The sequence below is a fragment of the Cheilinus undulatus genome, linkage group 23, assembly GCF_018320785.1.
Source record: "Cheilinus undulatus linkage group 23, ASM1832078v1, whole genome shotgun sequence".
In the NCBI taxonomy this organism is placed as follows: domain Eukaryota; kingdom Metazoa; phylum Chordata; class Actinopteri; order Labriformes; family Labridae; genus Cheilinus; species Cheilinus undulatus.
In genome coordinates, this window is record NC_054887.1 from 27,651,672 (window position 1) to 27,674,127 (window position 22,456).

Sequence of the window (22,456 nt, forward strand, 5' to 3'; positions counted from 1 at the left end):
ATATCCTTCCGCGAAACACCCCTTCGCTTTTGTACAATGTGGTACATTCCCCGCCGCACCCGGAAGAGGCTTCACAACACATGAAACGCGCGCACCATTTGATTTAGACACATACTTTTCTTAAAGGTTCTGTGAATTATACTGGTCGGTGTTTTATTCTGAAACGGAATAACGTCCCAGAGTAAAGAGGTAATTATTAAACATCGTGTCAGAGCGTTACCCTGTGAAAACAGACGGTGTTAAACTTTTGTTTGGCTAATTGTTTGCTAGCTGCGCTGCTGTGTCAGAGTCAGACTGCAGTCACGTTTAGCTGTCTGGGAGAGTTCACAGTACAGTTAGGAGAGTGAGGCTGCTAATATGAAAAAACATGAGGCATGGTTGTAGGGTTAGCTCTCTCTAAATACTCATAGAGAGACACTTGCACCCAAATAGAGCTATATTTGAGAACTTTGACGCAAGTTTCGTTAAGGTACTTTCTATTTCCTAACGGGAATAAACATGCGTTGATTTGGGAGGTATTATAAACCATACAGGACTCACTTCCAGTCTAATGCTCTACTCAGTATCGGTCTATTGCTCCTATCATGGGTTTATTGTGGTGTTATCAGTCTAACCCCTTAATTAGCCCTAGCTATGTAGCAAAAACAGTTAATTTATATTTAAATTGAATCAAATAGAGCACTGCTATGTGTTTGTAGAATGAAGAAGTGGGTGCTACAGTTTATTAATCCTATCTATAGAAAACCCTGCATTGATTTCAAACATTTGAATGACTTTTGTAATTGACAAGATTTGATTTGATGCAGTGGCGGACTCAGGATGTTTGAGGGGCAAGAGTGAAAATGAATAAAGGGCACCATTGTTAAAAAGTTGCAATAGTGAAATAGTTAGAATTACTAGTTAAGATTTAACGTTTTTTATTATAATTACACTCAGATGAGGAAATACAAACCGTTTAACTACTGATTTTACAAAGATGCACACAGGAGGATTTTAGTGAAAATGAGTTTTACACCAAGGAGCCTACCTGTAGCAGGTTGTTGCATTTTCTCCACTGTTGGACATGTGGTTTCATCTACTGAGAGGAAGACAACCCTGAAGGACACTTTATTACTTAAAGTCTTCATCTAAAATGCAATGTAGACACACTTTGACATATGTTGTTAAATAAGAGGACACTTAAGAGGGCACTTTGTCATTTTTATCTATTTATAGTAATGCTAAATGATTTGGGAAAATTATCTAAATGCAGTTTTTTTTCCTCAACATTGCAGTTTAACATTATAAGCTCTTCAGCTTAACAGTTTTTCAACAACAAAGGCAATAAATCATACTATGTTATAACCAACACAGTATAAGATAGATTTAACTGGATGGAAGGATATTTTAAAAAATATTAAGCAGTGATCATATTGACTCATATGGCAAATTCTGGAAGTATAGTTGTATTGAAGGGGGTGATCTTTTTTCATCTCTTTTTGATTAAAGGTCACATATTTTAGCCCTTTAAGACAAGTTTATATTCGTCTCAGAGGTTCCCAAAACATGCCTGTGAAGTTTGTTACTGAAAAAAAACTCCAGTATTGGATTTTTGCATGTCTAGAAATCCTTCTGTTTCAGCCCTGCTCAGAACAAGCTGTTTCTGTGTCTGTGGCTTTATACTTTAATGAGCTGGCTAACTCCGCCCCTGACCACACCCCTCTCAGGAAATGAATGTGGCTTGATGGATGTTGCTCTCTTGATCCTCCTCTCAGCTGCCAGCTGGGAGGAGGGCAGAAATTTTTCTTCCAAGCGGGCAGGACCAACCAAAAATGGGGGCGGAGCTAACTCCCTACATGACATTATGAGGGGAAAATCTGAGAACGGCTTGTTTCAGCACACATTTTCTGAAAGGTGGAGAAAGGGGGAGGTTCTGATTCTTGCGGGGATTGTTGACAGGCCAGGGGCACGTATTTTTGTTAGAAAAGCCTGAAAGCCTGTATTTTGCATATGTGACCTTTAAGATAAACAGGAATGAGGAAAATAGGATTCTTTTTAAACTTTGTAAATAAATGACACTTAAATGACTGCACAGTGTGTTGAGTATAACATCTCTGCTGCAGAAAAAGGCTTTTTGTGGTGTATATACAGCCTAATCATTACAATTTTAAATTGATGATTGCAAATACCAATATTCTACAGATAATATCATACCAATTTAGTATTTAAAGTATCAAAGCATTGAAAATTTAGAAAATCTAAATCTAGAGGAAGATGAGCTATTTGCTCTGTTACACGTGTGATGTTCATAAGCTGATTGTTTTATTTCAACGTTTTTCCACTAAACTTATGTGGTAAATCGTGTTGTGAGTTAAATCAATGTCACAAGGCCTTGGTTAATATTTTTTTCTCACATTATTGCATTTTTTCTTTTCCCAGATAAAGCTTCAGCACGCAATCATGCAGGAGGACTCGAGCCGCAGTCCCACCTACACAGTGCCATGTGAGGACTATGTTCATGTGGTTGAATTCAGTCCTTTCAGCTCTGGAAACCCTGCCTCTTTACTGGCCTATGGTGGAAACCAGTATGTGGTGGTGGGGACAGTCCTCTTCCAGGTCAGAGATAAATCTTCTTACAGTCAAAATGACCAACATTAGTATAGTTAATTTTTCCTTAAAACAAATTTTTCCACAGGAGGAGGATATGGAAGTAGAAGGCGTTGAATTCAACGTTCTTCGAGCTTTCCATCATGAGTTGCGGGTCGATGCTCTGGCCTGGAGTCCGGAGTCAAGGCTGGACAGGATACCCACCATCAGGTACTGAGGTATTTTTGTTTCAAGAACCTTCAGGTTGGTGATAGTGTGTCTCTTAGAAGTTACTAGCAAAAGGTCCACATTGACATCACACCTTGTCTAATGTTTTTATTCAGTTAAACTCATGGATGATGTTGTGTGTCAGGGCTCTTTGGATCACTGAAATCAATCTCAGACACCTGTGATAATTAGTTTGCCAGGTGAGCCCAATTAAAGAAAAACTACTTGAAGGAAGATCCACATTATTAAGCAGACCACAGGTTTCACTGATGAGTGCTCTGTAACCCTAGATGGTCCAGTGGATGGTTGGTGGTTGGCCACCATGTCCCAACAAGGTTGCGACGTCAGCAAGGAGGGGCTGGAGTCATGTTTTGGGCCAGAATCATGGGGAGAGAGCTGGTAGGCCCCTTTAGGGTCCCTGAAGGTGTGAAAATGACCTTGGCAAAGTATATAGAGTTTCTGACTGACCCTTTCCTTCCATGGTACAAAAAGAAGAACCGTGCCATCCGTAGCAAAATTATCTTCATGCATGACAATGCACCATCTCATGCTGCAAAGAATCCCTCTGTGTCATTGGCTGCTATGGGAATAAAAGGAGAGAAACTCATGGTGTGGCCCCCATCCTCCCCTGACCTCAACCCTATTGAGAACCTTTGGAGCATCCTCAATTCAAAGATCTATGAGGGTGGGAGGCAGTTCACATCAAAACAGCAGCTCTGGGAGGATATTCTGACATCTTGCAAAGAAAATCAAGCAGAAACTCTCTAAAAACTCACAAATTCAATCGATGCAAGGGTTGTGAAGGTAGTATCAAAGAAGGGCTCCTATGTTTACAAGTAACTTGGCCTGTTAAGATGTTTTTGATTGAAATAGCTTTTAATTTCAGTAAATATGACCTCCTAATGCTGCAAATTCAACAAATGACCATCTTCAGTTCTTTACAACCTATAAAATGTTTTGAAACTCATTTGTGGATAATAAAAATTTGAATTATGCACTAACATTTGATGACTTGAAAGTTATACTGACTGTAATTTGCATCGACTATTTAGGAAAATCAGAAAAATAATTTGCCTAATAATTTGGAACACGATGTAGAGACTACAGTCTGTGTGCTTGCTGCAGGTTTGACTTCCAATCCTGACAGTAACCTAGCTGATACAGATGGAATAGCCCAAAAAACTCTTAGAAAAATTATGTATCACTTTTGAATTAAGCTGACTACTTATATCTTGAAAAAAGGGCAGAAATGGCGTTTTACTGGCATCTTAGCACTAATATTTTGAATTCAGGGAGCTGCTAAATTAGCAAAACTGTGTCACAAGAATGATGTTTGTTTATTTTTGCATTTCTGCCTTTGCGTTTCGCTGACAAGTCCCAAATGTCATTTTTTTTCCGCCATACCCTTTTCTATTTCACACAACACTTTGATGCTTTAATCCATTCCACCATGAGTTTTTCCCATGAGCATCAGTCGATGTCCCTGTCCACAACACAGACAGAAGGAGGCCGCTTTGATTGACATGCTCCTACAGCAGACGGTCCATCCCTCTCTAGCATGAAATGTGCTGACATATTTGCTAAGTCATTAATCAGTTTGAGTAATGACCTTTTTATAATAACAGGCTGCATGGAGACACATCTGCAGCTTCAGTCGTGCTTCTTGTTATGTAAGAGGTCATCAGACCATTAAAAGGGAAAAAGGAGGCTCACTCCCACATCAGACACCTGACATCGACTGTGAGTCTGCAGACAGAAGGATGATTCTTCCCAAACACTCCTCTTATTAGCAGAACAAAACACAGTTGTAGAGCGCAGCCTCGATGTGAACGCAGCCGTAACCTCCTCTCACTGTCACTCTGCAGCTGCCCGGACCCGAGCCAAGTTATTTCAGGTGGCCTTGGACGGGAGAGAAGTAGCTGAGCTGTAGATTGTTAGAAAGCAAGAGTTTCCTCCTAATTGGAGCGCCGCATGGGAAGGTTTGGCGGTCCCTTCGGAGGTGTTTAAGCTTTCTGTAATTGAAAAGGAAAGGCAGCGATAATTCCCGGCCTTCTGTGGTTTACTCCGCAGGGCCCTCGAGCCAGCGCTGTGACGTGCGCGCATGTTATTGCGCTGATGACTGCCCACTCAGGTTCCATCCCTCCACAAGATCTGCACACAGCCGTGCCTTCCAGGAAAAGTACAACTTTCTCACAGGCTTGACTCTGAGCAGAGGCCCACAGTTAGAAGGAGATGAGATCCACCACAGCAGCCTGAGGTGAAGATCTGCAGATTACTGAGTCCTACAAACACCAGACTACCAAAATGCTTTTATTTGTTATAAATAAACAGCTGTAATATCACGCTGACATAAGCAGATGCTTTACTTAGTTCTTAGTTGAAGCACCAATTACAACCTCAAGTCTTTTTGAATATGGCACAACATGCTTTGCACACCTTCTGCTTTGCAAATCCTCTCAACCTCAGTCAGGTTGGATTGGGTCCACTATTATCAGGTCTCCCCAGAGATGCTGAATCAGTGATCTGGCTTGGCCACACCATCTATACTGGTCCCTAAGCCACTCCTGTGTTGTCTTGGCTGTGTGCTTAGGGTCACTGTCATGCTAGAAGGTGAACCTCCAGCCCAGCCTGAGGTCCATTCAGCTTTCCCTCAACCTTGACCAGTCTCCCAGTCCCTGCTGCTGAAAAGCATCCCCACAGCATGATGCTGCCACCACAATGCTTCACTGTCAGTATGGTATTGGGAAGGTGAATAGAATTGAGGCCAAACAATTCGATCTTGGTTTGATCAGGCCAGAGAATCTTGTTCTACGCACTGAGAGTCCATCTGAGCAGATCTGGGAAGAATCCTGGTTGTTTCGGATGTTTTCCATTTAGGAATTATGGAGCCTGCTGTGCTCTTCGGATACTTCAGTGCAGCAGAAACTTTTTTGAAGCCTTCCCCAGATCTGTCTTGTAACAATCTCGTCTCATGGCTCTGCAGGCAGTTCCTTTGACTTCATGGCTTGGTTTTTGCTCTGATATGCATTGTCAGAAGATGTGAGGCCTCCTATAGAGAGGTGTGTGCCTTTCCAAATCATGTTGAATTTACCACAGGTGGACTCCAATCAAGATGTAGAACCATCCCAGCAAAGATCAAGAGAAATGTGAGGAACCTGAGCTAAATTTACAGAGCTTTACAGAGTGTTACTGGAAGACGTCAGTAATGGCAGCTGACGTTGGCAGTGGGATCTGTGTCTCTGGAGTGTTTTTATATAGTTGCAGTGATCTGTGTAGTCTACTCAGGTGTGTCTGTTTATAATTAAGAGCGTTTTTAACACTAATAGTCAACAGATTATTTGCCTGGCTGATTATAAGTGCTGATATTTGGCATTTGGCTCCACTGCAAGTTTTTTTTCTTCTCCTCTCCAAAGTCTCCCTTATCCAAATTCATCCATAGTTTTTTTTGAGTGACAAGTTTAAATCTTATAACATGTTGTAAATCTTACATGGCTCATTTTTGTTTTAGTTGCATACCAGTTTCTAGTATTGGTTAATGGTCTCTTGAACTACTGTTAATTGCTATCGGTATCAGCCCTGTTAAAACAATGTTATACCCCTAGTTAATAGCAGCACAAGTTTGCCATACGCTATTGCCATTTAAGCAGAAGTTATAACGTTGCATACCAGTGATATCAAATAAAGGAGGAGCCAGCGATTTAGCCAAGAACTCTTTTTTCCCCCATCTACATAAAAGCGCTGCAGATATAGAGCCCTCAGTCTGGAAGGAGTGTGTTTTCAATGACCTGAGGTAGCAGGAGTAGAAAAGGCAAAGATACCCACCTATGATCAGACTAGGCTTTTGATACATGCTTATGAAAAATGGGGAGAAAAGCTGTTAAAAGAGGCACTACCAGCCCCTTAAAACACTGGAGTATCCCTGCATGCTGTGAGGGTGATGCAAATGATGGTGTTGAATTGGCCTCAAGCTAACAGGTTAGCAATGCCTCTTTAACTGCTTTTCTCCCTCATTTTTTCATAAACATACTTCTAAGGAAAATCTGCTGCAGTGTTAAGCAAACAAACCTTGTTGAGTGCTGGTTGTGTTGATTAGACCATTGGTTCTCAACCTGGGGTCGGGACCCCTTCGGAGCTCATGAGACACTTAGAAGGGTCGGCAGATGCTTTAAAAAACAAAGACTATTGGTGAAGGGATTTTTTTCCCACCCAGTTTGGTAACTAGAATTTGCCACTTTTCAATAGTTGCTGCACAATTTGGACCCATTTTTGCCTCTTTTTTTACCCATTTGTACCACATTTTAACCCATTTTCATCACTTTTCCCCACCAATTTTTGCCAATATTTATATACTTTTGCCACTATAAACCTATTTTTGTTGATTTTAAGACCTTTCCACCACTTTTTTTCTGCCTGTTTTTTGCCGCTTTTGTTGTACCCCATTATTATTCCCATTATTAACCCCTATATACTACTTTTTACACCCATTTTGCCATTTTCTACCTCAGTTTGACCATTTTTTCCAGTTTGAACCACTTCCCTACTTTTAAATCCTATTATACCAAATTTTTCACCCATTTTTGACTCTGTTAACCCGTTTCTGCCACCTTTTGATCCTGTTTTACCACTTTTTATGCCCATTTTTTGCCATTTTTATCTAATTCTTGCCATGTCTTCTGCTGCTTTAAAAATCCCATTTCACCACCTTTTCCACCTCTTATTTGTCACCATTTTCAACCCATTTTAATTCTGTTTTTAAGAAAAGGGATTTACATTTTTAAAAAGGCTATATACTATGGCACAAATTAATGAAATTCATATTATTTGATACGAGTGGTTATTATTGAGGTTAAATACAAGATATGGATGTTACAGCTTAACTTTACAATGGATCATGATTTTCCTGACCTCCATGGTCCCCCAGGTTGTCTGGGCCCCAGAAAGTTCTCCCTTTTCCCCCCCTTATGGGCAGCCTTGTCTACACATGGCTATTCTTGAATGTGCATGGCTGTTCAACCACCTACAAGTACAGTGGGGGTCCCTGGTCTCTGGCACCATGGGCTGTTGTTTTAACACAACATTTACAGGTGCTCTACAACAGCAAAGCTCAAATTCTCTGGTTAATCTGGAGGGGTTTTGGCCTTTGAAATTTCCTTTGTTGTATTGAAGAAGATCATATAAATCAGTGATGATGTTAAAGTCAAAAAGAGCCATGAAATAATCCTGCTTTACTCTGGGTTGCGGCTCTAATTAGTCAGGTTAGATCTCCTATGCTGATATAATCTTGTCTAGTGTCACAGTAACATCCCCCAGCATGTTAAGGGTGTTTGCAGTAACATCCATCTGCGACTGCGAATGTGTGAACTGCTGTCTGTTTATTCTGCTGATGCGTGTGTGTTTTTCTTGTCATAAGTGAGGTAGTGTAATTGTGTGAATAATTGCAGGCGCTGGTGTGTACCGCGGCTGATTAGAGGGAAAGTCCTGCGCAGGCTTTTCTACCGAGACATACGTAAATGGCGTGAGGAATCTTGTTTTTCTCACTGTTTATCTTACTTGCAATTAGAATCTCCCTGGCAGCTTTTCTACTGATCGGCGTCCAAGTTTCTACCGCACACCCCGATGCTCTCATGCGGAGGTGTCAGTCTGGGCGGCCGCAGGCGTGTGTGCAGAAAGAGATGTCGTCTGTCATTGAGTATATAAAGTCTGACTCTGTTTTGATGTTCTCTCCTTTGTTTATTTTCACATCCTCCCTTTCTTTTCCTCTTTCTCTACTTCTGCAGATTTTGCACCGCTGCAGCTGACAGAAAGCTACGCCTGCTGACTTCTGATCTTCAGGATCGGCATGAAGTCAAGGTAGAGGAACATCTGGAGCACATTGGTCAGACGCCGTCAAACTTTCTTTACTGAGCGCTGACATTTGGTACTTAGCAATAGAGGAAAAGACAGTATAGTAAGCTCTAAAAGATACTTATTCTGCAGTTTATCTGCAATGTTTTTTTTCTATCTTTATTAACATATTGTTCTCTACTCCTTTGCTCAGGTGATTGAAGGCCATACCAGCTACATTAACCATTTGGTGTTCGAGCCCACGGAGGGGAAACAAATTGCTTCCGTCAGCGATGACCACACTTGCAGGTCCAAAGAGTATTTATTTCCATGTGTTTCTCATGTGTGTTCCCAGCTCCTGATTTTCAGTCCTGTTCTCTGTTAATGGTGCAGAAAGTCCTGACCGTGTTTCCACAGTGAAACACGATGCTTAGCACAACATGCTCCAATGTGACTCTGCACAAGCACAGAGCAGCTTTGTAGCTTTTCTAGCTAATTGGTTAAATATGGAAATTCAATTAGCTGCAGAAAGGTTTTCCGCTTTAATGGGGATCTCAAGCAGGGTCCCCAAATTTTCCTTTTCAATCAATGCAGGAGGAGGAAAAAGAGGGTCAGTAGCCAGGGTCACATGAGGGGCAACCCTACTGTACATCAGCAGGCTGACTCTCCTGCAGCACCAGCAGGGACTGTTTTGACATTGTTTTAAAATCCATGTACTTCAATATGGAGTTGGCCCCCTTTTGAAGCTATAACAGCCTCCATTCTTTGTGGAAGGTTCTCCACAAGATTTTGGAGTGTTTTGTGGGGATTTGTTACTCAATCCTGCTCAAACAAAAAGCCACACTGTTAAAAAATACCTTTGCAAGAGCCACAATCTAAGTGATGAAAAGTGGCGGAAATGGGTTAAAGTAGTGAAATGGTCAAAAAGTGGCAAGTAAGTGGCAAAAAATGGGTGAAAGTTGGCAGAAAATGGGGAGAAAAAGTGGCAAATTCGGTACCCATCCTTACCCATGACCCACCAGTTGAGAACCACTCTGTGCCTGAGTTGCTGTTGTTCCTGAACTCTTCCACTTCCTACTAATATCACTTACAGTTGACTTTGGAATATCCTGCAGCGATGACATTTCACAAACTGTCTTATTGCAGAAGTGGCATCCATCAGAGTACCATGCTTGAAGTCACTGAGCTCTTTAGAACGACCCTTTTTGCATAATAGATGTTTGCAAATGGAGACTTCATGGCTAGGTGATGATTTTGTGAACAAGAAATTGCCCAGTATGGATTGCCTAAGATGTTTTTCTGCTATGCAATTGAAGCATGTATTGTAGTTATTCTTAGTTTTAACAGCACCATGTTGAAGTTTAAAATTCTCCTAGCATGACACCCCTATAAAAGTGTTTGACAGCCAGAGCTTGACGATCACCCGTCCTGCTCAGAGCCTTGCTCTGCCACATCAGGGGCCGAGCTCGTCTCCCATCCACTCTCCTCTCCTCTCCTCTCCTCTCCTCTCCTCTCCTCTTCCTCCGCTGACCGGCCAGAGAAAACAGCAGCGCTCTCCATCTGCTGAAAGATTTAAATTCTGTCATGTTGAGAAAATATGGGACGCGGGAGGAAGACAGAGGCGGAACAAGGGATGGATCAAGTTAACGGGAGAGGAGCTTCCAGTCAGCCCACACAAACTGAGCCTCGATATGAGAGGAGGAAACTGGTCCTGCAGAGAGAGGGAGGGAGGCTGCATGTATGCTCTCATGACCTCTCCATCACTCTGTTAGGTTTGGCAGCTCTTCCTCTACTATAAGTTTGCTTAGCTTTGTCATCACTGTCCCCTGCAGTTGTGGGAACTCGCCTGTAGCCAACATGCAACCTGACGCTGCAGCATCGCGGTGGGGAGCCAGACTCCACGCCCTTAGGGGAGTTTACATTGGGTTTATGTAGTCTAAATCAGCTCAGAGCATCAGTATAGATGGAGAGGAGGGAGTCTGCAGGGAAATCTGCCACCTAGAGATCAGAGGACCTCACTGCAGGATGCAGGGAGGATTTGGGGTTGACTGAGTTCACAGATGAACTCAGGATAACACACCTGCTGCTGCTGCATTATGTATATGCTTTAAAGCATGTTGTCCTGTTCCCAAAGATAATCTTTTTGCATTTGCCCCAATCCCGTATGTCGTGTAATGGAACCAAATTACAGCGACATCGTGTCCCATACATGCTTGCAACCAATCTGGTATCCCACTCTAACACTTACAGCCGCAACAGATGAAGACTTGTACACTGACATCAACTCTAGCCATCATCTTAATCTAAAATGGATTAGAAACAGGGTGTTATTTGGCACTGCTGGAGAATAAATGTCATTTATTCCAGTGGTTTTTGCTGTATTCAGTGGTCGGCCATTTACTATTATTTCTTTTATCTTTTTCAAGCATTAATCTATGATCTTTTGCTATTTTTGACCCATGCAGGCTCTTTATATTTAGCTGTCCACGTCCACCATTTCATTATAAGTTAGAGACATCTCCGTCAACCATTTTGCCATTATTTAAGGTGTTAGGTGTAGGTGGACAGCCATGAGATGTTGAGTAGGGATCAAGTCAGGGTCTAAGAGTTGTCCCTAAGCCACTCCTGTGTTGTCTTTGCTGTTGGCTTAGGATCATTGTCATGTTCAAAGGTGAACCTTGCCCAGTCTGAGCACTTCGGAATAGGTTTTCATTGAAAATATCTCTGTGCTTTGATCTATTCAGCTCCTCTTCAATCCTTAGCACTTTCCAGGCTCTTGGTCACCTCTCCTATTAAAGCCGTTCACCCCCTGAGGTTGGCTGGGCAACCAGCTCTTGGAAGAGTCCTGGTTATGTCAAGCTTCGCCTATTTGAGAATCATGAAGGCCACTGTGCCACATGGCCACATGGCTGACAATGCTTGTATGTACAGTATGGACATTTGTACATTTCCTTTAAATCTGGCACAACCATCTTGCCAATGATTTGCAAAGGCATCCTGGGAGATGCCTTTAACTCTCCATTTTAAGTGTTCCTCTGAAAACCTTTTGTTTCAAGGCCTTTATACCCCTAGAAATCTCTACTACCACTCTATTCCATCAAGAATCAGGACACCATACCCCAAGATGTACACAACATAGGGGTAGGGCTAAGTGGTTGCCAACTCTGCTAATGTTTTCTCGGTTTTTAAGTAACTTAAATATGCCACAATTCCTCCACATATGTTTTATGGCAATGATAAGACCCTTTCAGTATGTAAAATAGTTTCATTGTCTCTAAACATGGATGTTAGTTGGTCAAGTGTCAGTTTGGTCTGGCCTTGCTGTAATAGCTGTTGGTGCAGATGTTGTGCAAGTGCACCAGCATGAACCTGCAAGGCTTTGGGAAGGGATTTTTGTTTGGATCTGTCAGTTCTCTCCCTCTGGAGAGTCGCTGTCGATTATTTACTCGGCTCTCTACAATAAATTGTATCACACAGCGCTGATAACATTTCCCGTTTCCTCCGCTTATTGGAAACAATCACAACCCGTAAGTCTCCGACCACGCTGATATCCCACTCAGACAGCACAACACGTGTCCTTTTCAACTCTGTTTTTGATGGAAGCAGAGTGTTGTTGGTTGATTTAGTCTTATGCAGATAGAGTGTTTTATCAGAGGCGGTCATGTGTGTTTTCAGGTCTCACGTCTTTCACCTCGTTTGGCCAGTGGCGTGTTTTCTCTGGTAGCCGGTGCTCTCCGTTTGAAGGGCAGAGTGGTTGACCAGAGTTTGGCCATTGGTGGTGTAGCGTGCAATTGAGCGCTGCTTGGTCTGGAAGAATAGGCTTAGCCGTTGTTTTCCTGGTGTGGTGTGGGGGTTTTTGGGTTTCTCTTCAGCCTCACGGTTGAGAGTTTTGACCGGACTCGCTTCTGCTGCAGGCTAGATGAAGCAGGAAGAAGCTGAGTGTTTATCTGAGACAGGGCATATCCCCCTGACTCCACCAATCTCCTCAACAACACTCGTGACATTTAGATGCTCTTTTTGGGCTTTATTAGATGATGTCTTCTGCATGACCTCATCAGTCAGCGCCTTCCCATGCTTCACAAGCATTTCTTTGAAATTCCCAGAAACACTTGCAACCAACCTTATGCCCCTGTTTCAACCCTTTCTTGCAGTTCAGATGTGGTTAACCAAAGATCCAGGTCTCAGGACCCGCAGTTCTCTCCATCCCGCTGATCCATTACATCTGTGGTGTTTCTCTGCTGCTTTTGCTATCATAGGTCTTATTTAGCTTTAGAATCGACTGTTATTTAAATGAAGATTGGTCATAATCCTCAAACAAGCTTTGATTCGTGGTTGGCGTTTGGTTGTGAGACTCCCCTGTTTTCATTTGCACAAAGTAGGATGCCGTTCAACTTTTCTCCACCGCTCTTCCTCAGCTGACGTGCTTCCCTCTGCCCTTTCTGTACTCTGCAGAAAATGAATGGCAGCGGGCCGCCCACAGCGAAACATTTGTTGTAATATGAGTGGAGCGTAACGCAGATTCAGGCCAGGGTGATGTTTCCCCCCACCCTTGCCCCAGCTCCTGCCCTTACTATCATAGCTCAGTGTAATGTCAGGCTGGAGTTTTCCCTGAAAGAGGAGTACAGCATAGGTCTGCCTGTCTTTACGGCTCAGAGAAAAGAGCCCTTTTCCCTGGAAAAGCAGAAAGACCCTGAACATCACTTACGCACAACCAGGAGGTTGATAAATTAGGAGCTAAAAGGACAACATGTCATCTGTTATTGCCCCCATAAATCTTGTTTATCTTGAACCCAGCCACAATTCAGGGAAAAGCTGAGCTCAAAGTGACGATATGGAGAGTTCTATTTGGTGTGCTTTGGTACCCACCAAAGGTTTCTCTGTAAAACACCAAGTGCCTTAATGCCTACCTCTCTTAATCAACATGCATTTGAAGACCAACAAAGATTGCAAAGCTTGACTTCATTCACAGATGGTAATAGTCACTTGTGTCTCCATTGCTGGATAACAGCCTGCAGTTGTTTGTTGGAGTTTTCAGCAAGTCTCAGACACGTCTCATGAAGAATCCCAGCCCATTCTTCTTCGGCCAATCTCTCAGGCTCCTCCAGATTTGACGGTCTTCTGGCATGGACCTTGGTCTTCAGTTCACCCCACAGGTTTTCAATGGGATTAAAGTCCAGGCTTTGAGTAGGCCAGTAAATAATGCTCATTTTGGTCTTCTGGAGGTAGTTCTTCACCAGGACTTCTGCTGACTGCTTGAGGTTTTCTTTCAACATCTTCCCACATCCTCCTGTCTTTGTGGCTCCTTTCATCTTTACGAGCTTCCCAGTTCCAGACACACTGAAGCATCCCATGTGAGACATGTCTCACTGTTGGGACGGTGTTCCTTGGGTTCCTACTTTCAAACATAAGCAATGTCTCAGTGGCCAAAGGGCTCTAGTTTAGTTTCATCTGACCAAAGGACATGCTTCCAGTATGCACAGTCCTTCTCCAGGTTGTCTTTAGCATACTTCAGTCTGGCCTAAAGGCGTCTCTTCTGCAGAAGTAAACCTTTTCTTGGGCCATTCCCATGCAGGATCCTAGTGATGGTCTTCTTTGAGACCATTTCTGACTCGGCTTAGGCTCGCCACACACTACAAGATTTTAAGCCCGAATTGAGGCAAGAGTTGCCTCCCCCCGACGATCAGGCATATCCCAAGTGGAGCCTCGTTGCAAAGATAATTTGTCTGTATAATCCTTATGTGTACAAATATCAAACACGTTTGATATTTATGATTCTAGGTTGTAGTTCCTCTGACGGGGTATCTGCGACCAATGACAGCGAGCAGACAGGATTGTGTCACCAGCCGTCTAACAGCAACCAGCTTGTCACCAACATCTTATTTGTTTTTGCCTTGTGTAGTACGACTTCTGGAAAGCAATTGTTTTTCATTTTTCAAATGCCTTTTTCAGAGATATTCAGTCCAACCATAGCCTGGTTATGTCTAGATACTCTGCAAAGACTTCCAGGCCTATATATAATATACAGCTCACGCTATGTTTGGGAACGGTGGTTGCTAAAAACATATTTTCCTCACCTGGAAATATAATGGCTAGCCTGCCTGTTGCACTGGCTTAGAAGTGAAAGAAATCACCTAACTTTTGCTAATTGTCTAAGGAATAAGTAAGAGTTAAGTAAATAAGAATGAACATTATATTTTTTTCTTTCAATTCTTGATTTCTACCAGATACAGAATATTAGAGAGATCAGTGGTGCCAGATTTTAACAAGATGTAGATTTAAGTGTCATCTTTGTAACAGTTGAAGCATATGCTGTGTCTATGCAGGATTTGCCACAGGGGTGGCATGTCAACAGGGAATAAGAGGGGATCTAAAATACACTATTTGGGGACTCCATAAAAAGAGGAGCGTAAGAGGAAGAAGCATTTCCAAGCCAGACTGAAAAAAAACCTGTTTGGCAATTAAAAAAGTAGACCATTGGACATTATGTGCTGTTTCTAATTGGGCACTGCAAAGAGAACACTTAAGCAAGGGGAATTCTTTGAGATGTTATGTAAGAATCCAGGGGTGTCTCAGAAAGGACACTATTTTTGGAAACTTCAATACAGCCCCTTCTTTGTTGTTAATTAATTGCTAGCGGGTTGTGACCTAAATTTCAAGGCAGTCTCAGTTCACATATCGAGTTCAGTCAGTCAGTGGAATTACTACAGTGATCTGATTAAAGCCCTGTTTTACCTTCTTCAATTTAACCTTCACAAATATATGAGGTTTTTCATGTGTTTTTCTTAGGATAAAACTTAAACGGTTACACAGATAAAAACTTGAACATACAAATACACCAAAAGCATTGATCCCTTACATATCTGTGCGTATTTTGATGCTTAATTTTTCTGTGCAGGGTTTGGGACCTGGATGGGAATGAAAGCACTACTCTCAGACTCCGCTCTCCTGGCATCAGCGTGTGCTGGCACCCAGAGGAAGCGTTTAAGGTATGAAGGAAGTCTTCCAGATCTATGCTCATATTCTAAGGACAGATTTCATAGTCTGTTTATGTGTAGCTACAAACTGAAGTTTAACACAGAGTCAGAGGTGTGGATAGAAACAAATGTAAATGTAGGCATCTCAGGTTATTGGAATAAAGCCAAGGGGTCATTAAAAGAAGTTCTTTGGCTGCTTCACCTGTCTTTTATGAGTCCGTTTTCTTACCTTTGGCCCTCAGGTGCTCTTGGCCTAATATTTGGCCTGCTGTGCAACAAGATTATATTAAAAATGTCCTTTCACCAAAATTTCTAGTAAATACTTCTCCAAGCACTCCACAAATACTTTGCAAGGAGCTTATAAGGCTGATATAGAAGGCCACTTTTAACCCCTTTTCACCCTCCTTATGTGAAATTTCAAGATGTGAAGTAAACAGTGGAGGTGGGCAGAGTTGAGTAGTCTGTCTTTTCTCATGTTTTGTCATTGTTAGAGATGTTCCGATAACATTATTTCCTTCCCAACAGAGATTCAGCTCCAAAATGTTGGGTACCAATTGATATCCAACCTAATAAACTTTCTGAATTGACTGTGCTATGGAAAACTGGCACATTATTCTAGTCCTATTGTGAACTCAGAACATGGCTCAACAATTAGGATCATAACATACAGCCTCTCTGTAACAATTTAAGTCAGTTTTACTGATAAATATTAAAATAAACAGGTGTTCTGGGTGCCAGTTTAGCTCTGTGGTTAGAGCCAGCACCCATATACAGAGGCTACAGTCCTCAACACACTCTTTATCAGAATGATTCCTGGTTCCGTCGCAAGTTTGGTGCCTGTCATCCCCCACTGTCTCCTGATATTTCCTATCTCTCTTCAGCTGTCCTATCAAGTAAATGCGAAAAGCCAGACTGGTATTCGTCATTCCATTCAACGTTGGTTAAAACTACTTGTCTTTCCTCTCCAGTTAATGGTGGCAGAGAAGAAGGGGACAATCCGCTTCTACGACCTGGTAACACAGCAGGCCATTCTGTCACTGGACTGTGGCCAGTCGCCGCTCATGTCGGCTGACTGGTGCCTCACAAACACGATCAAAGTTGGCGCCGTGGCAGGGAACGACTGGCTCATCTGGGACATAACACGCTCCAGGTGAAGGAAGAAGAACAGCTAGTATTATCAAATTGAATGAATGAAATGATTGGAAGTGTTTGCACAGACTACAACGGATGTGCCTGAATGATGTTTGTCTTTCCAGTTACCCTCAAGAAAAAAGACCTGCCCACATAGACAAAGCAAGGTTATTCAAGTAAGGAAGATTTGTTTGTCCTTTCAGTCATGTAAGACTTATTTTTGAGTTTTCACCATTATCTGATCAACTTTCCCTTGAATTTAAGCATCTAGAACTTAACTGCCCAGGAGCTTCAAACTGCACATTTTGGGTGCATGTAGACCTAACAGCTTTATATGAATTTGAGCAGAATTTGAGCTTTTTTAATATAAGAAATAAGGATAATTTGAGATGCTTCCTTCCTCAGGTGGTCCAGAGCCAATGAAAACCTATTCGCCACCACCGGATGTCCAGGAAAGATCTGCAGCCAGTTACTCATCCACCATCTTGGCCACCCACAGGTCAGTGAGATTCCTTTCACAGCTCAGATCAGTATCTTTTTAATATTCTCTGCAGCACCAGTATTATAGCACATATCCATGTCGTTCCAGCCAGTGACGATCGGATCCACTACGGTGGGATCGGGCCTCAGTTGGCACCGAACACTCCCTCTCTGCGTGATCGGAGGCGACAGGAAACTCTGCTTCTGGATGACTGAAATGTAGACATCTGTACTGCACTTACCACAGTGGATAACTAGGTCCTGTGTTTCTGTTCTTATAAATGTTCAATAAAATATTTTTCTGAGTATGTGCTGAGTTTGAATGATAGTGATGGAAACTGGCAAATGCTTGCACTTTGTTCTTTTACGTTTTTGACCAGCCCATCAGGTCAGCTACAGATTAACAGCGTGCTGAACCGTTGTTTTTCTTTTCTCTTACGAGTGAGTTACATCAGCTGTTATGTCCTGCCAAGAAAACTCAAGTTCAAAGAGACATCAAGGAATCGGTGCCAACTCTCCACCCTCGCCAGTCAACACGATCACCGTCCCACAGGTGTTCTCTCTCTGACTGCTTCTCAGTTTTCCCTCTATCAACGAGAGACTCCGGGTCCTATCATGTGTATATCTCTGTATGTGTGGTTCCACCTGCTGTGGCGCGCAGGAAATCCACAGGAAGGTTTGGATGAGGAAAACTAGGAGGTCTGGCGGGGCTCCAGCTGTTGGACAAACTTGCAGGCAGGCGGTCGTGTTGTATGTAATCGTAAGAGGAGCTTTGGGAAGGCCGATTCAGGTCAACTTTAACTCCATGACATGCAAACAAATGCTTCTTAAGGATGCAAAAAGAATGCTCACATTACCTTTTGTGAATGATTGTGAACACTCCACTGACCAAATGTGGACGCCAAGAGATTATTTGGCAGAAACATGCAATGCCCTCCAGGAAACAAGGACTTATTGTACTGTCACGGGAATACCATGTGTGAGAAACCACAATCTCCATTATCAAAGCTCTCTAAGCTGCAGAAGGCACTCATTTAATTAACTAGATCATGAATCATTCTAGGTGGCAGCTTGTTTCCACAGATGTACTTAATCTGCAAGGGTGCATCGTTGGATGAATGAGTATTCATGCTCAAGCGTCACACAGTCATTTTATTAATGTAAATTGGAACTGGAACACCAAGATCCGTTGCATTAGCATGACATAAAGGAACGAGCAGTGTCCGTTCTTTCAAACCAATTCGTCAGACTTGTGTATTTCTTGGACTGGAGGCGTTAACCGCCAAAGCAAAACATGCTACTGCACTCCTTGTCCATGCTTTTGTTTGAACAAGTCAAGCATAGTCTGGATTCTGCAGAGCTCTAAATGCAAGTGGTGCAAAAGCAGCTGGAGATGTCAGTGACAGGATGGAAGATGCTGCCATTTTCATCAATTTTCCAGAGTAAAAGCTCCCAAAGAAGGCACTGGAATCTCTCACTGAGCCACTTTCCTCTGAAGTATGAGTCATGAAACACTGGCCCTTCAAATCCCAATGACTCAAGGGCTCCATCTGTTGGCTGAGATTAAGAACTACATCAATTCTTTTTCTTGGACGTCTTACAAACTCCTTCCTAAAAGCAAGTCCTCAGATGTCACTTTTCCTGCAAGCCCACCACTCTAACCTTTATTGTAACCTGCGTTTATACCTCATCTCTTGTGGTTTGTGGACTAATAACAAACTGTGAAATAGAGGAGATCACTGACTGAAAATCCTCACCAACTTTCTCCTAATCTCCATCTCCTCAGATAATTCTTCCAGCTTTAAGCCCAGGCTCAACAAAAAAGACAGCAAAAAAAATAATGAGGAGCGTGATATGAAGGGAAACAAAGAAAGAGATTAGAGCTCTTTGAGGCCGGTGTTTGGTTTAATCTCACGGTTGGTTTGTTGTGCAATGTTTCCCAGAATGAAGCGATAACATTGATGTTGATGGGTTGGGGAGAATCAGTCGGGAAGTGCCCGATCACTGTGACGTAGTGGGTGTTTGTTGTAAATGAAACGGCAACAAATCAAGTGGCAACTGAGGGGTATATTCATCAGTATCACTAATAAATCAAACACAAGTTGGAATCATTTTTACCCCTCCAGTGACCCATTCAGTCCTTTACTTTCAGAAAGTCTTGCACAGCAATTCTGCAAAAGTTCCTTCACAAATTCCAACATATACAACTGCAGACTAAGAAATTCTGAAGGCCTTACGGTCCCTGAGTTACTGATGACCCCATATAAATGACTTTCTAACACATATGACTGCAGAGTTGATGCTCAAATCATAAAAAAACACTTTTGTCTGGAAGGTCCAATCACTGGTTAATAAGTATTTTTGGCTACCATTGCACCATGAAGACAAAAGAACACTCCAAGCAATTCAGAGAAAAGGTTACTGAAATGTTTAAGTCAGAGGATGGATACAAAAAATGAAAGGCACTGAATATCCCCAAGAGTTCAGTTAAATCAATCATCAAGAAATGGAAGTGTGCAGGCTGCATCAGCTAGCTTGGCTTGCTCCAAAGAGTAAAAAACTCAATGATTATCTCTTTGGTTACTTTACTATTCTTTTTTGACCACTGTGGCTGCAGTCCCTCCATCATTCCCCATTCTTGGCACAGCGTTGAGCTTCTCCGCCCCCCAGCTACTGGCTTGTCAATGACAGGACTCTGCCAGGTCATTCTAGTCTTCCTGTTTCAACACAACCTTTGGAATACCATCAGCCTCTGTGTAGCAGTCTCTGTTATTCCATTTGTCTTAATTTTTCACTCCCTTTAGGTGTGTAATGTTTATGTGAAATGTTGCGCCCTCTGCTGGGCCCCTGTTGACCTAAGCAGTCCAACCTGTGTGCCATTGCCAGCCTACACTACGCCGTCCCTGTGGAAAGTTGACTTTTAATAAGCTTGGCTAAGACACTTAAAAATAAGTGAAATTTTCTGAATATAAAATCAAGTCACAAGTTTGTGAGAATCTCCAAAATCAATATCAAACATTTCTGTGGCAATATTGATCTCTTCTTATGAGTAATTGAAAATCATGACATTGTTATGCTTTGCTATCTCTAATCGTAGCTTTGCTACTGATCTCTGTGCTGCAGACCTGCTCACAGAATTAGCTAGACCTATGAAAACCCAGAGAACGGACCCTACCCAGTAGTGATTTATTGAAGATATCAATGTGTGATGTATCAGTAGCATTGGTACTAGCATCCTGGCTAACAGTTACCTTATTTTGTGGCTGAAAAGTGTGTCAAGCTATTATTGGGCTCAGATGTTGAAATTATTTCTGTTGCTTTTATACTGATTAAACTGCTTTTCCTCATCCATTTTTGCTGCTGCCATTTTTTTCGACATTTTACAATTTTTTTGCCCTATTTTTGCCATTTTAAACCAAATCGTGCCACTTTTCACCCATTTCTGCCACTTTGCAACTTTTGTCATTTGTCCCCAAATTTTTGGGGACAAATTTCATCCCATATTTTGACACATTTAAGCCATTTGTCCCCTAATTTTGCCAATTTTTCCCACCTTTGACCAATTTTTGCTACATTTACAATTTTTGTCACTTTTTGCCAACAATGGAAATAAATTTTATATTTCATGCATTGACCAACAGGATGGGGAGGAGAAAAAACAACCAAAAAAAAAAAAAAACTTGACTGATTTGACTTGTCAACATATTTGTTTATTTAAAAATATAATGGGGTCATTTCCTTTGAAATGTCTCTTTAAAAATGAATGGAAAAAAATCATGATATAATCAAGATCGAGATCTGGCCAAAATCCTGATATAATTTCTCTACATCACCCACCCTAACTGTCCTATGCTATCATAAATTACCATATTTTTTTTCAGGCTCTCGAACACACTATGAGTCATTCATGATTTGCATGTATGCTGATGACATTTTAGTGTATATGGATTCTTGAAATGATAAGATTCAATAATGTAAAGTAAAAATATAAGCTCAACATTAAGTTTATTAGATGGGCCCCTGGTAGTCAGGGGCTCCAGGCAGCTGCCCTCCTTTGCCTGATAGTGCAGTCCACCCTCTACTGCTAATGTTAGCCATACTCGGTAAACCAACGTTGCACAATTATGGTGTAACATCAGTTTAACAAACATGTTTTCTTGACTTCAGACCAGTTGACTAAACATGTGTAATTTGTATGTAAGCACATGAGCTTATTGCTAAGAACATCGCTAGTTTCCCATGATTGGAGGTTAATTTAAATTGTCTTATTTTCTCAGGATATCAGCCTTGTAAGAAGAAATTGCTGAGATCTGAGGAAACTACCAATTTTAACTCAGTACCGTACACAAATGGAGTAAAGTAAAATATACGGATGCATGTCTTCTTGAGGCTCCATAAACATCTTTATGACTTTGACAATATGTCAGACTTGAAGTCATCACAGCTGCTTATTGCACCATTTCGAGACAGATTTTGCCCTAGAGGTTGTCAGTGTAGCTCCTTCCAAGGAAAAGAGCTATGACGTGTTTGAGTTACTTCAGAGGTGTTTGCAGGCAGATAGTTTCACTTTGGACAGGGCCTGTTTGGTGCGCAACATCTTCCCTATTCCAGATGGTTAAACTGTCTATTTCATGGCTCATATCTGATCTATGAAGCACTGGTAGACAATTTGTCAACTGTTAAGAATCCATTAGTTCTTATCAGTTCGTAAATTGCCATATCTCTCTTCCCTATTTCTTCACAAATTCTCAGGCCTGAGGACAAAGTGAACCTCCTGACCCTGTTTCCAGGCAGCGTAGACATGGGTAGGCCATGACATCAATAAAGGAAACACTTATGGTTGGAGTCGGGATGATACAGCGTTTGGGATTTGCGGCTAATACTAAAGGCACAAGACTCTCGCTGGATCTCAGTTGCCCCCATCCCTGCGGTGTCCCGCTTTTGTTTGGCGCTAGGCAGATTCGGATTCTGGCGGCGGTTTCACAGGGATTTGAGGGCGCTGGATGTGGGACAAGATACAAGAAATTATAAAGTGTTTGACTTTTGCTTGGAGGGAGTGAATGCATGTGTGTGTCCCTGCACACTTGTCAAGCCATAGATCACTCTTTCCCTCCACTTGCTGTACCTTTTTTTTTCTCTACAAACACTGGGGTTTCCTAGGGAGGCCTGAGTACGGCTTGATTTACTGTAGAGTGGAATTATGGGAAAGAAAACCATCCAAACACAAGGTGGTCAGAGCACAGGGGGGTTCTCCA

At 42.1% G+C, this 22,456-nt stretch overlaps 1 protein-coding gene across 1 annotated transcript; it reads left to right on the top strand.

The window, feature by feature from the left end:
* Positions 1-48: 48 nt before the first annotated feature.
* On the top strand, positions 49-17,509 carry nup37 (nucleoporin 37). The gene is made up of 10 exons (XM_041780434.1): positions 49-189; positions 2,419-2,595; positions 2,675-2,796; positions 8,571-8,643; positions 8,831-8,925; positions 15,512-15,602; positions 16,559-16,740; positions 16,847-16,897; positions 17,127-17,220; positions 17,311-17,509. The coding sequence occupies exons 2-10, from the start codon at positions 2,440-2,442 to the stop codon at positions 17,422-17,424; spliced, it is 978 nt and encodes a 325-aa protein (XP_041636368.1). The 5' UTR covers positions 49-189; positions 2,419-2,439; the 3' UTR covers positions 17,425-17,509.
* The last annotated feature ends 4,947 nt before the right edge of the window (positions 17,510-22,456 follow it).